Source organism: Oncorhynchus gorbuscha, linkage group LG02 (genome assembly GCF_021184085.1).
Source record: "Oncorhynchus gorbuscha isolate QuinsamMale2020 ecotype Even-year linkage group LG02, OgorEven_v1.0, whole genome shotgun sequence".
NCBI classification, from domain to species: Eukaryota; Metazoa; Chordata; class Actinopteri; order Salmoniformes; family Salmonidae; genus Oncorhynchus; species Oncorhynchus gorbuscha.
This window is the reverse complement of record NC_060174.1, coordinates 55,480,183-55,493,347: the sequence shown is the minus strand read 5'-3', so window position 1 is coordinate 55,493,347 and position 13,165 is coordinate 55,480,183. Positions and strand designations below refer to the sequence as shown.

At 45.0% G+C, this 13,165-nt stretch overlaps 1 protein-coding gene across 2 annotated transcripts in view; it reads right to left on the bottom strand.

Annotated features, from left to right (window-relative positions):
- LOC124004829 (coiled-coil domain-containing protein 136-like) overlaps positions 1 to 6,288 on the bottom strand; it is a 65,095-nt gene extending 58,807 nt beyond the window's left edge. The window contains exons 1-2 of one of the 2 annotated variants that reach the window (XR_006833542.1): positions 6,068 to 6,288; positions 5,774 to 5,832 (exon numbers count right to left, since the gene is read on the bottom strand). Coding sequence is in view for 1 of the 2 variants with exons in the window: in XM_046313650.1 (XP_046169606.1) it covers positions 5,774 to 5,825 (52 nt within the window). In the remaining variant the exon portion in view is untranslated. The remainder of the gene's footprint in view (positions 1 to 5,773; positions 5,833 to 6,067) is intronic. The other variant, XM_046313650.1, reaches the window with a different exon arrangement.
- Positions 6,289 to 13,165: the final 6,877 nt, after the last annotated feature.

The following is a 13,165-nucleotide window of genomic DNA, read 5'->3' as shown; positions in this document are numbered from 1 at the left end:
AGTGTGAGATTGTGTTCTCTCTCCAACCCAACACATACTCTAGAGAGAGAGCTCGGGTTGCTTACGTCATTTCACTCCTTACTGGCCGGGCTCGAGAATGGGGCACAGCTATCTGGGAGGCAAGGGCTGATTGCTCTAACAAGTTCCAGAACTTTAAAGAGGAGATGATTCGGGTTTTGACCGTTCAGTTTTTGGTAGGGAGGCTTCTAGGGCCCTGGCTTCCTTATGCCAAGGTGAACGGTCCATAACGGATTATTCTATTGAGTTTCGCACTCTTGCTGCCTCTAGTGAGTGGAACGAGCCGGCGCTGCTCGCTCGTTTTCTGGAGGGACTCCACGCAGTGGTTAAGGATGAGATTCTCTCCCGGGAGGTTCCTTCAGATGTGGACTCTTTGATTGCTCTCGCCATCCGCATAGAACGACGGGTAGATCTTCGTCACCGGGCTCGTGGAAGAGAGCTCGCATCAACGGTGTTTCCCTGCTCCGCATCGCAAACCATCTCCCTCCTCTGGCTCAGAGTCTGAGCCCATGCAGCTGGGAGGGATTCGCATCTCGACTAAGGAGAGGGAACGGAGGATCACCAACCGCCTGTGCCTCTATTGCGGAGTTGCTGGACATTTTGTTAATTCATGTCCAGTAAAAGCCAGAGCTCATCTGTAAGCGGAGGGCTACAGGTGAGCGCAACTACTCAAGTCTCTCCATCAAGATCCTGTACTACTTTGTCGGTCCATCTACGCTGGACCGGTTCGGGTGCTACATGTAGTGCCTTGATAGACTCTGGGGCTGAGGGTTGTTTCATGGACGAAGCATGGGTTCGGAAACATGACATTCCTTTCAGAGAGTTAGAGAAGCCTACGCCCATGTTCGCCTTAGATGGTAGTCATCTTCCCAGTATCAGATTTGAGACACTACCTTTAACCCTCACAGTATCTGGTAACCACAGTGAGACTATTTCTTTTTTGATTTTTCGTTCACCGTTTACACCTGTTGTTTTGGGTCATCCCTGGCTAGTATGTCATAATCCTTCTATTAATTGGTCTAGTAATTCTATCCTATCCTGGAACGTTTCTTGTCATGTGAAGTGTTTAATGTCTGCCATCCCTCCCGTTTCTTCTGTCCCTACTTCTCAGGAGGAACCTGGCGATTTGACAGGAGTGCCGGAGGAATATCATGATCTGCGCACGGTCTTCAGTCGGTCCCGAGCCAACTCCCTTCCTCCTCACCGGTCGTATGATTGTAGTATTGATCTCCTTCCGGGGACCACTCCTCCTCGGGGTAGACTATACTCTCTGTCGGCTCCCGAACGTAAGGCTCTCGAGGATTATTTGTCTGTGTCTCTTGGCCGCCGGTACCATAGTGCCTTCTTCCTCTCCGGCCGGGGCGGGGTTCTTTTTTGTTAAGAAGAACGGATACTCTGCGCCCTGCGTGGATTATCGAGGGCTGAATGACATAACGGTTAAGAATCGTTATCCGCTTCCCCTTATGTCATCAGCCTTCGAGATTCTGCAGGGAGCCAGGTGCTTTACTAAGTTGGACCTACGTAACGCTTACCATCTCGTGCGCATCAGAGAGGGGGGAGTGGAAAACGGCGTTTAACACTCCGTTAGGGCATTTTGAGTACCGGGTTCTGCCGTTTGGTCTCGCCAATGCGCCCAGCTGTTTTTCAGGCATTAGTTAATGATGTTCTGAGAGACATGCTGAACATCTTTGTTTTTGTCTATCTTGACGATATCCTGATTTTTTCTCCGTCACTCGAGATTCATGTTCAGCACGTTCGACGTGTTCTACAGCGCCTTTAGAGAATTGTCTCTACGTAAAGTCTGAGAAGTGCTCTTTTCATGTCTCCTCCGTTACTTTTCTCGGTTCCGTTATTTCCGCTGAAGGCATTCAGATGGATTCCGCTAAGGTCCAAGCTGTCAGTGATTGGCCCGTTCCAAGGTTACGTGTCGAGTTGCAGCGCTTTTTAGGTTTCGCTAATTTCTATCGGCGTTTCATTCGTAATTTCGGTCAAGTTGCTGCCCCTCTCACAGCTCTTACTTCTGTCAAGACGTGTTTTAAGTGGTCCGGTTCCGCCCAGGGAGCTTTTGATCTTCTAAAAGAACGTTTTACGTCCGCTCCTATCCTCGTTACTCCTGACGTCACTAGACAATTCATTGTCGAGGTTGACGCTTCAGAGGTAGGCGTGGGAGCCATTCTATCCCAGCGCTTCCAGTCTGACGATAAGGTTCATCCTTGCGCTTATTTTTCTCATCGCCTGTCGCCATCTGAGCGCAACTATGATGTGGGTAACCGTGAACTGCTCGCCATCCGCTTAGCCCTAGGCGAATGGCGACAGTGGTTGGAGGGGGCGACCGTTCCTTTTGTCGTTTGGACAGACCATAAGAACCTTGAGTACATCCGTTCTGCCAAACGACTTAATGCCCGTCAAGCTCGTTGGGCGTTGTTTTTCGCTCGTTTCGAGTTTGTGATTTCTTACCGTCCGGGTAGCAAGAACACCAAGCCTGATGCCTTATCCCGTCTGTTTAGTTCTTCTGTGGCTTCTACTGATCCCGAGGGATTCTTCCTTATGGGCGTGTTGTCGGGTTAACAGTCTGGGGAATTGAAAGACAGGTTAAGCAAGCACTCACGCACACTGCGTCGCCGCGCGCTTGTCCTAGTAACCTCCTTTTCGTTCCTGTTTCCACTCGTCTGGCTGTTCTTCAGTGGGCTCACTCTGCCAAGTTAGCTGGTCATCCCGGTGTTCGAGGCACTCTTGCGTCTATTCGCCAGCGCTTTTGGTGGCCGACTCAGGAGCGTGACACGCGCCGTTTCGTGGCTGCTTGTTCGGACTGCGCGCAGACTAAGTCGGGTAACTCTCCTCCTGCCGGTCGTCTCAGACCGCTCCCCATTCCTTCTCGACCATGGTCTCACATTGCCCTAGACTTCATTACCGGTCTGCCTTTGTCTGCGGGGAAGACTGTGATTCTTACGGTTGTCGATAGGTTCTCTAAGGCGGCACATTTCATTCCCCTCGCTAAACTTCCTTCCGCTAAGGAGACGGCACAAATCATTATCGAGAATGTATTCAGAATTCATGGCCTCCCGTTAGACGCCGTTTCAGACAGAGGCCCGCAATTCACGTCACAGTTTTGGAGGGAGTTCTGTCGTTTGATTGGTGCGTCCGTCAGTCTCTCTTCCGGGTTTCATCCCCAGTCTAACGGTCAAGCAGAGAGGGCCAATCAGACGATTGGTCGCATACTACGCAGCCTTTCTTTCAGAAACCCTGCGTCTTGGGCAGAACAGCTCCCCTGGGCAGAATACGCTCACAATTCGCTTCCTTCGTCTGCTACCGGGTTATCTCCGTTTCAGAGTAGTCTGGGTTACCAGCCTCCTCTGTTCTCATCCCAGCTTGCCGAGTCCAGCGTTCCCTCCGCTCAAGCGTTTGTCCAACGTTGTGAGCGCACCTGGAGGAGGGTGAGGTCTGCACTTTGCCGTTACAGGGCACAGACTGTGAGAGCCGCCAATAAACGCAGGATTAAGAGTCCAAGGTATTGTTGCGGCCAGAGAGTGTGGCTTTCCACCTGCAACCTTCCTCTTACGACAGCTTCTCGTAAGTTGACTCCGCGGTTCATTGGTCCGTTCCGTGTCTCCCAGGTCGTCAATCCTGTCGCTGTGCGACTGCTTCTTCCGCGACATCTTCGTCGCGTCCATCCTGTCTTCCATGTCTCCTGTGTTAAGCCCTTTCTTCGCACCCCCGTTCGTCTTCCCTCCCCCCCTCCCGTCCTTGTCGAGAGCGCACCTATTTACAAGGTACATAAGATCATGGACATGCGTTCTCGGGGACGGGGTCACCAATACTTAGTGGATTGGGAGGGTTACGGTCCTGAGGAGAGGAGTTGGGTTCCGTCTCGGGACGTGCTGGACCGTTCACTCATTGATGATTTCCTCCGTTGCCGCCAGGATTCCTCTCGAGTGCGCCAGGAGGCGCACGGTGAGTGGGGGGGTACTGTCATGTTTTGTCATTTATTATCTTGTCTTGTCCCTGTGCTTCCCATTCTATTCGTTTCCCTCTGCTGGTCTTATTAGGTTCTTTCCCTTTTCTATCCCTCTCTCTCCCCCTCCCTCTCTCACTCTCTCGCTCTCTCTTCTCTCTATCGTTCCGTTCCTGCTCCCAGCTGTTCCTATTCCCCTAATCAATCATTTAGTCTTCCCACACCTGTTCCCGATCCTTTCCCCTGATTAGAGTCCCTATTTCTTCCTTTGTGTTCCGTTCCTGTCCTGTCGGTTCCTTGTCTAGAATTCACCGTGCTGTGTTTGTGTATCGCCCTGTTGTGTCGTGTTTTCCTCAGATGCTGCGTGGTGAGCAGGTGTCTGAGTCTGTCTGGTTCAAGTGCCTTCCCGAGGCAACCTGCTGTTCACCTGCTGTTCAAGATCGAGTCTCCAGTTTATCCTCGTCATTTCGAGTGAAAGTTGTGTTTTTTGTTTGTATTTACTTTACTCATGACAAAAGACTCCCCTATACAAGTAACCATTTCAAAGTACCATTTACACCTTCTGTATCCTGTCCATGTAACAAATAAACTTTGGTTGTATTTCATATAGCATGCATTTACCAGAGACATTAATGTGAAGAACAACATGACCTGCACCAAAGTCAAATTAGGATTTAACGTTAGGCCAACGAGACAGTGTCCAAGTTCATTAGAATACCATTCTTTTATTTCTTCACACTCACAACTGTAAACTATTTCATGTAATTAAACTCGCTATTAATTTGTAAACAATGATATTTTGTGAGTTTATTTTTCTGTAATAATTCATTCAAATGAGCTCAATTTAAGACGTTGTCAGCTATATGATATGGTTATTATTTGAACTGGCTCGCAGCTAACTTAAAGTTAACTAACGAGATAACAAGCTAGAAACAAACCAAAACATTTAGAAAGTTGCTTTTAGTTGCCTGGTTTTCTAGATTGACATACAGTATATTAAATTCATTTTTAAACTGATGGGTTTAGTGGTGTTAAAATACACCAGTTATGCTATTTTGGACCACCAGGCTGCAGCTTGTCGTTTTTTGTGTTTATACTTATATTGTCGGATGACAATAGAATGTTCATGGTGTCACTGGGACAACTGTCTATAGTCTTGAAACCTTCGGTTGTACACACTCACTCTGTTCAGCACATGGCCCACATGTGAATCCTTAAAGAGATGGGTGGGGCTAAGGCTTAAGAGGATATGAACAATGGTGAATGGGTGTAGACAAAGAAGAGCTCTCCAGTAGGTGTACCAAAACATTTAAGGGCCACTTTCTCAAAAAATGGGGTTACAAGATGATCAACTTTCAAATCAGAATTACTTTCCCATTGTTCCTCATTTGTAGGGTATAATATACCATTTTCTAGCTCTGAGTCTCTACTTGCACAAAACACAATTTGAAATTTTGCTACATAAGACCAAATCGAGCCGGTCGGACACATTGTGTTTCTTTTAAACAATAACCACCAGTCAGGACAGTCAGCTCAAGAGGTATGGTTAGATATTCAGAAAAATAAACCTTTAAAAAAAAACTTAGAATTAAGCATAATGATTATGGCTCTCAGTTGCAGTAAAAAATCAGTTTCAGTTGTTTCAAAAAAGCTAAAATGCTAAATTCTCCAACTTCCACACACGGATGAGCTAGCCATCCTCATAGGACCACCCCCCAGCCATCCTCATGTACTTTGGGCCCCCTCAGATTACATACACACAGTCAACAAACAATTTGCGCGTGCGCGCTGGAGGGCACAGACCTGTAGATTCCAGCGCATCCTCAATGAGTGGAGGTAATCGCAGTCCATCCATGACCTCCCTGCAATTCCAGAGAGAGAGAGAACAAGATAGATAGAGAATAAAAGAGAGAGAAAGAATGATGGGGGAAGATAGAGAGTAGGCGAGATGGTCAGTGAACTCCTACACACGCCCACCTCAGCTGCAAGCAGAGACAAAACACTCAGAAAGAGCTGAAAGGCAGCACAGCAGCTGGCAAGCAGACACACACACACACAAACAAACAGACACGGCACACACACATACACAGTCAATACCTTAGGAGTAGTGGAGAGTTCCAGAGAGCTGAAGCCTCTGCTCTCTTCTCGGTAGCGTGGGAGAGAGAGTTGCTGAGAGAGAAGAGGGGAGGAGCAGAATGAAATAAAAAATATGCAGTTTTTCCAAACAACAACCTCCGTCTGTCTGTCTCCTTCCCTTTTTTTCTACAACTGATTTTGCACAGTGGTGTGTGTGCGCTGAAGTTCTGAAAGCTTTTCAGCACTCCCTCTTGCTCTCTCCCGCTCACACACACGGACCCACTGCCAAATGTATTTACTTATAATGAAATCCAGACTGTGTGTGTGTGTGTGTGTGTGTGTGTGTGTGTGTGTGTGTGTGTGTGTGTGTGTGTGTGTGTGTGTGTGTGTGTGTGTGTGTGTGTGTGTGTGTGTGTGTGTGTGTGTGTGTGTGTGTGTGTGTGTGTGTGTGTGTGTGTGTGTGTGTGTGTGTGTGTGTTTTTTTGCTGAGCGATTAACCAACATTTCGGTGGGGGTTCAGTTATTAAAATGTGCACCAGTGCGCCAATCTAAGAGACCTAATACGAAAATCCCCATCAAAATCTGTCAGTTTAAGCTAGAGATATCAGCCAATCCACTGCATCCGCCTATGTCAGCCTTCCGCATCTGCGGTGGAAGGTGGCCGAGCTATAGTGGTGTATGTCAGACCATAAGACACCCCGAAAATTGGTCTTTTCATGAAAACATCTGTAGTGTCTGAATGGTTCGGCTATTACTACAAACTACAGTATTATCCTTTCTGCTCTACGAGCCCAACAAGTGTCACAGGACTCATCCGAAGTTGGTAAAGCTGATGTGCCAATTTGTCTGTAGCGTCTGAACCGTTTGAGCTACAAACTAATATGGTGAAAGGGGAGACTCTCATGAACGCTCATCTGAAGGTAACCTATACAAAAAATAGAAGTAAGGGAGATTTTGTGCAAAAAAAACAAGGGGTTAAATATGTGTAAAAAAAAAGTATTGCAAAAGTATTCGGCCCCCTTGAACTTTGCGACCTTTTGCCACATTTCAGGCTTCAAACATAAAGATATAAAACTGTATTATTTCGTGAAGAATCAACAACAAGTGGGACACAATCATGAAGTGGAACGACATTTATTGGATATTTCAAACTTTTTTAACAAATCAAAAACTGAAAAATTGGGCATGCAAAATTATTCAGCCCCCTTAAGTTAATACTTTGTAGCGCCACCTTTTGCTGCGATTACAGCTGTAAGTTGCTTGGGGTATGTCTCTATCAGTTTTGCACATCGAGAGACTGAATTTTTTCCCCATTCCTCCTTGCAAAACAGCTAAACTTTCAGCTCATACAAGGAGAAGACTGATCAGAGATGCAGCCAAAAGGCCCATGATCACTCTGGATGAACTGCAGAGATCTACAGCTGAGGTGGGAGACTCTGTCCATAGGACAACAATCAGTCGTATGTTGCACAAATCTGGCCTTTATGGAAGAGTGGCAAGAAGAAAGCAATTTCTTAAAGATATCCATAAAAAGTGTTGTTTAAAGTTTGCCACAAGCCACCTGGGAGACACACCAAACATGTGGAAGAAGGTGCTCTGGTCAGATGAAACCAAAATTGAACTTTTTGGCAACAATGCAAAACGTTATGTTTGGCGTAAAAGCAACACAGCTCATCACCCTGAACACACCATCCCCACTGTCAAACATGGTGCTGGCACTATCATGGTTTGGGTCTGCTTTTCTTCAGCAGGGACGGAGAAGATGGTTAAAATTGATGGGAAGATGGATGGAGCCAAATACAGGACCATTCTGGAAGAAAACCTGATGGAGTCTGCAAAAGACCTGAGACTGGGACAGAGATTTGTCTTCCAACAAGACAATGATCCAAAACATAAAGCAAAATCTACAATGGAATGGTTAACAAATAAACATATCCAGGTGTTAGAATGGCCAAGTCAAAGTCCAGACCTGAATCCAATCGAGAATCTGTGGAAAGAACTGAAAACTGCTGTTCACAAATGCTCTCCATCCAACCTCACTGAGCTCGAGCTGTTTTGCAAGGAGGAATGGGAAACATTTTTAGTCTCTCGATGTGCAAAACTGATAGAGACATACCCCAAGCGACTTACAGCTGTAATCGCAGCAAAAGGTGGCGCTACAAAGTATTAACTTAAGGGGGCTGAATAATTTTGCACGCCCAATTTTTCAGTTTTTGATTTGTTAAAAAAGTTTGAAATATCCAATAAATGTCGTTCCACTTCATGATCGTGTTCCACTTGTTGTTGATTCTTCACAAAAAAGTGTTTGTTTGAAGCCTGAAATATGGCAAAAGGTCGCAAAGTTCAAGGGGGCCGAATACTTTCGCAAGACACTGTATATATATATATATATATATATATATATATATATATATATATATATATATATATATATATATTTCCAGAACTTTCTTATAACTCCTAGATATAGGACAGACACTTCAAAACCTTATTCCTTATTATTTTTCTTTTGACTGTATTTCTTGCCATTTTCAGAATGTCTTATTCAATGTGTTTCTATCGGCTATAGAAGTAAAGTCTCATTATATATATGTTTTTACATACCTAAAAGAGGCCTAAAAGTCCAAATATCTAAATGATACATGGTACGACCATTTTAAAACACTTCCATATGTTATTTTATCATGCATTTACGTGATTATTTTTTAATAATCAAACCGAAACTGAACCGACCTAGAAAAACACTAATCTCTCAGCAATGTGTGTTGTGTGTGTGTGGTCTAACTTACTATCCTTTTGGGTACCAAAAGTCCTCACAAGGATAGTAAAAACAAAGAAAATGTGAGGACATTTCGCCGGTCCCCAAAAGGAAAGATGCTATTTTAGATTTAAGGTTAGGTTAAGGATTAGGCAAAATATAATTTGCATGTGTGTGGCTGTGGAGGCTGACAGCTAGCTCTGTAGATTGCTGATCCATTGTTCCTTTCCCCTCCCCCGGTTTGAGTTTCTCTCTTTCTCGTGTTTACTGCTAATGAACAGCGCTCTTCTAAAAAAACGATTCTCAAGTATACGTCCTCCCCCCACCCCTCCCCTCTCCTCTCTTCTCTTTCTTCCTCCTTCCTTTTCTTCTCTCACTCACATCTGGCCGCTTATCTACGACTGTCTTTCTCACATATGGCAGCTTATCTAGGCAACAAGCCAAAATCGTGACGTGAGACAGAGTCTGAAAATATGACTCTAGAGGACTAGATTAGAAGAGAAGAGAGGAGAGAGGGCTTAACGCCTCGTTTGCCTCCCTCCCTCACCAGAGGATGTTCATATCACAACACTGTCACAAAGCAGGAAGTGCTCACACATGAATCAAGCAGCATGTTTTATCTGGATGAGAAAGGTGTTCAAAACAACATGTTTTCCTATATCTGTACAGCACTGAGAAACAAACACGTGTGTGTGAGATAAGGACAGAAAACAAGATCCAAGAGTCAATGCGACAAGGAAATTCAACAACAGACAGAAAGATTGATGTCTCTTCAGAACCAGTTTCATCAATTCCACGTGTCTGTTTCCTCAAACAGATGTACCGTCAGATGAGGAAGCGGTTGCCACAGACACACACAGGGGTAGTTTGGTAAAACTAATCCCGTCCGAATCGTGCACTGAAAAAACGGACATGCTGGGGTAATTATTACAAAACCCACATTCTATGGTAATACTAGTCCCATAAGATGCATCTCTGGGTAAACTGAACTATAAAAATATAATTACCATAGCAATTCTATGCATCACAAAGACCATGACAGCCATATTGAATGTACTGTCAGATTGTCATGGTCTGATGAGCTTTCATGGGTTGAACAGCCGCAGCCACAGCATTGGCAAGAGAAGTTAGGCAATAATATGCATCACAAATACCATGTCAGCCATTTTGGATGTATCCATGAATGTACTGTTAGATTGTCATGGTCCGAGGGAATTTTCCTGCTCCATTTCTACGTCTGAACAGCCACAGCCACAGCAGAGCCAGGGGACTGATGGGAGGTTAGGAATGTTGACTTCATGCAGTGGTAGTCAGTGTTTCTCAGAGAGAAGAGAACTCGTTTGTCCTGGAAGGCCAAGACAATATTCCCAGAGAGAATGTTCCCATTGTGAGGTCATAAGGAGGGGAAAGAGTTCTCCTCGGATCCTCTCAGCCAAACATACTGTGGTCTTTGTTTTGTCTATGTGTTTTAACATGCAGAGATGATGATGGAATGTATAGTTTGTATGGTTTGTTTGAGTGATAATGAGCCGGTGTTTGGAGGATATATTGGCATGTGTGGCATGTGTGTTGTTAGGTTCGAGGCGGTCTCGGGCTAGAACACCGTGCCAATATATCCTCCAAACACCAGCCTTTAGGGCATTATCACTTTTATACAACGGGTTACCGACATATTCAAATAATGATTGATATATTTTATATATTTTATTTTATTTTATTAATTTATTCATACTATTGAATCATTCCACAACATATAGTCCCGACACAAATCTAAGAAATATTGACCATGAACATGGGTGTGACATGCTGTTGCCTCCGAGTTCCCCTGGATACATGATATTAGGCCAGTGGGCTATTTATTTACACCTGCACAATCAACTTATTTTACATGGAACGAGTAAAATAAACTTTTCACAATGTTACATTACATTAGGTAATACATGTAATCCAACCTTTGGGTTTAAAACGACAGTGATGCACATTCACCCAACATACAATCTATTGCTTAGGAAAACTGTGCTGCTGCTGCTGTTTTAGCTTCAAGCATAGCTGTGGAGCTGGATGGTTGCTAAGCAACTAAAGCAGCAACTCTGAGGTGCCTTTGAATTAGGGCATTTTAAAGAAGTGCTTTGCTGGGTTATGTAACAATTCAGGGTTCTTACTGATCAAATATTTCCACAGAAGACATAATTTGATATCATGTGTGTTAGTTGAGGAAGATCACTATGATCCTTGGGAACTTGTGAAATATAAATATTGCCAGCATACATACACTATGTGTACAAAGGCATGTGGACACCCCTTCAAATTAACGGATTCAGCTATTTCAGCCACATCCGTTGCTGACAGGTCTATGAAATCGAGCACACAGCCATGCAATCTCCATTGGCAGTAGAATGGCCTTACTGAAGAGTTCAGTGACTTTCATCATGGCACGGTCATAGGATGCCACCTTTCCAACAAGTCAGTTTGTAAAATGTCCTACCCTGCTAAAGCTGCCCCGGACAACGGCAAGCACTGTTATTGTGAAGAAGAAATGTCTAGGAGCAACAACGGCTCACCCACGAAGTGGTAGGCCACACAAGCTTACAGAATAGCGTACAAAAATTGCATGTCCTCGGTTGTAACACTCACTACGAGTTCCAAACTGCCTCTGGAAGCGATGTGAGCACAATAACTGTTCGTCGGGAGCTTCATGAAATGGGTTTCCATGTTTCCAAGCCTAAGATCACCATGCACAATGCCAAGCGTCTGCTGGTGGTGTAAAGCGCGACGCTATTGGACTCTGAGGCAGTGGAAAAGCGTTCTCTGGAGTGATGAATCACACTTCACCATCTGGCAGTCCGACGGACAAATCTGGGTTTGGCGGATGCCAGGCGAACACTACCTGCCCCAATACATGGTTCCAACTGTAAGGTTTGGCGGAGGAGGAATAATGGCCTGGGGCTATTTGTCAAGGTTTGGGCTAGGCCCCTTAGTTTACATTTACATTTACATTTAAGTCATTTAGCAGATGCTCTTATCCAGAGCGACTTACAAATTGGTGCATTCACCTTATGACATCCAGTGGAACAGTCACTTTACAATAGTGCATCTAAATCTTAAAGGGGGGGTGAGAAGGTTCTAGTTCTAGTGAAGGGAAATCTTAGAGTTACAGCAAAAAATGACATTCTAGACGACTTTGTGGCAACAGTTTGGGGAAGGCCCTTTCCTGTTTCAGCATGACAATGCCCATGTGCACAAAGCGAGTTCCATACAGAAATGGTTTGTCGAGATCGGTGTGGAAGAACTTGACTGGCCTGCAAAGAGCCCTGACCTCAACCCCATCGAACACCTTTGGAATGAATTGGAACGCCAACTGCAAGACAGGCCTTATCGCCCAACATCGGTGCCCAACCTCACTAATGCTCTAGGGGCTGAATGGAAGCAAGTCCCCACAGCAATGTTCAAACATCTAGTGGAAAGCCTTCCCAGAAGAGTGGAGACTGTTATAACAGCAAAGGGGGGAACAACTCCATATTAACACCCATGGCATTGGAATGAGATGTTCAACAGGTGTCCACATACTTTTGGTCATGTAGTGTATATTGTAGGGTTACATGTCTTGTGGTGTGTATAACAATTTGTTCATGTGTTTCAAAGTGCATTGATACATTGTATTATAATGAATAAAACCGGGACAAACTTTGTTATAATAGAGGGCGAGGTGAAGATAAACATGTGCTGTTGCTATGACAGCATCAACAGGAAATAGGAAGGGTCTTATACTGCCATAGCAGTTTAAATCATCGCCTGAAAGTTGGTTGGCGAGGTCATAACTTTCCCATCTGAGAAATAAACACACACACACACAAATTAAGGGATGGCATTGATGTAACATCAAAAAATGATTTTGATTTGACAATGAATTTGCACACATTGTCTAAACTTTCTCTACGAAAAAATAATCTCACCCTCACCCGATTCTCCTCCAGTAGCGCTTTACTGTGCTCAATTCCACGACCCATCCCCTGGCCTGCTGTGGTCACCATGTCAACCTGAGGAAGCTCTCCAGCCCCTCTGCTCTGCGGCTTTGTCCTAAATTACACCTCATTCCCTATATAGCGCGCTAAAGTCCATAGGTTCTGGTCAAAAGTAGCGCACTATATAGGGAATAGGGTGCCTTTTAGGATGCATCCTCTGTGTGTGTCTGCAGAGAATTGATGAAGTCCCAGGATAATTACTAGCTCATTATGAAGCAGAGCCAAGTTAATAGGCTGCAGCCAGCGCACGCACGCACGCACGTACGCACGCACGCACGCACGCACGCACGCACGCACACACACACACACACACACACACACACACACACACACACACAC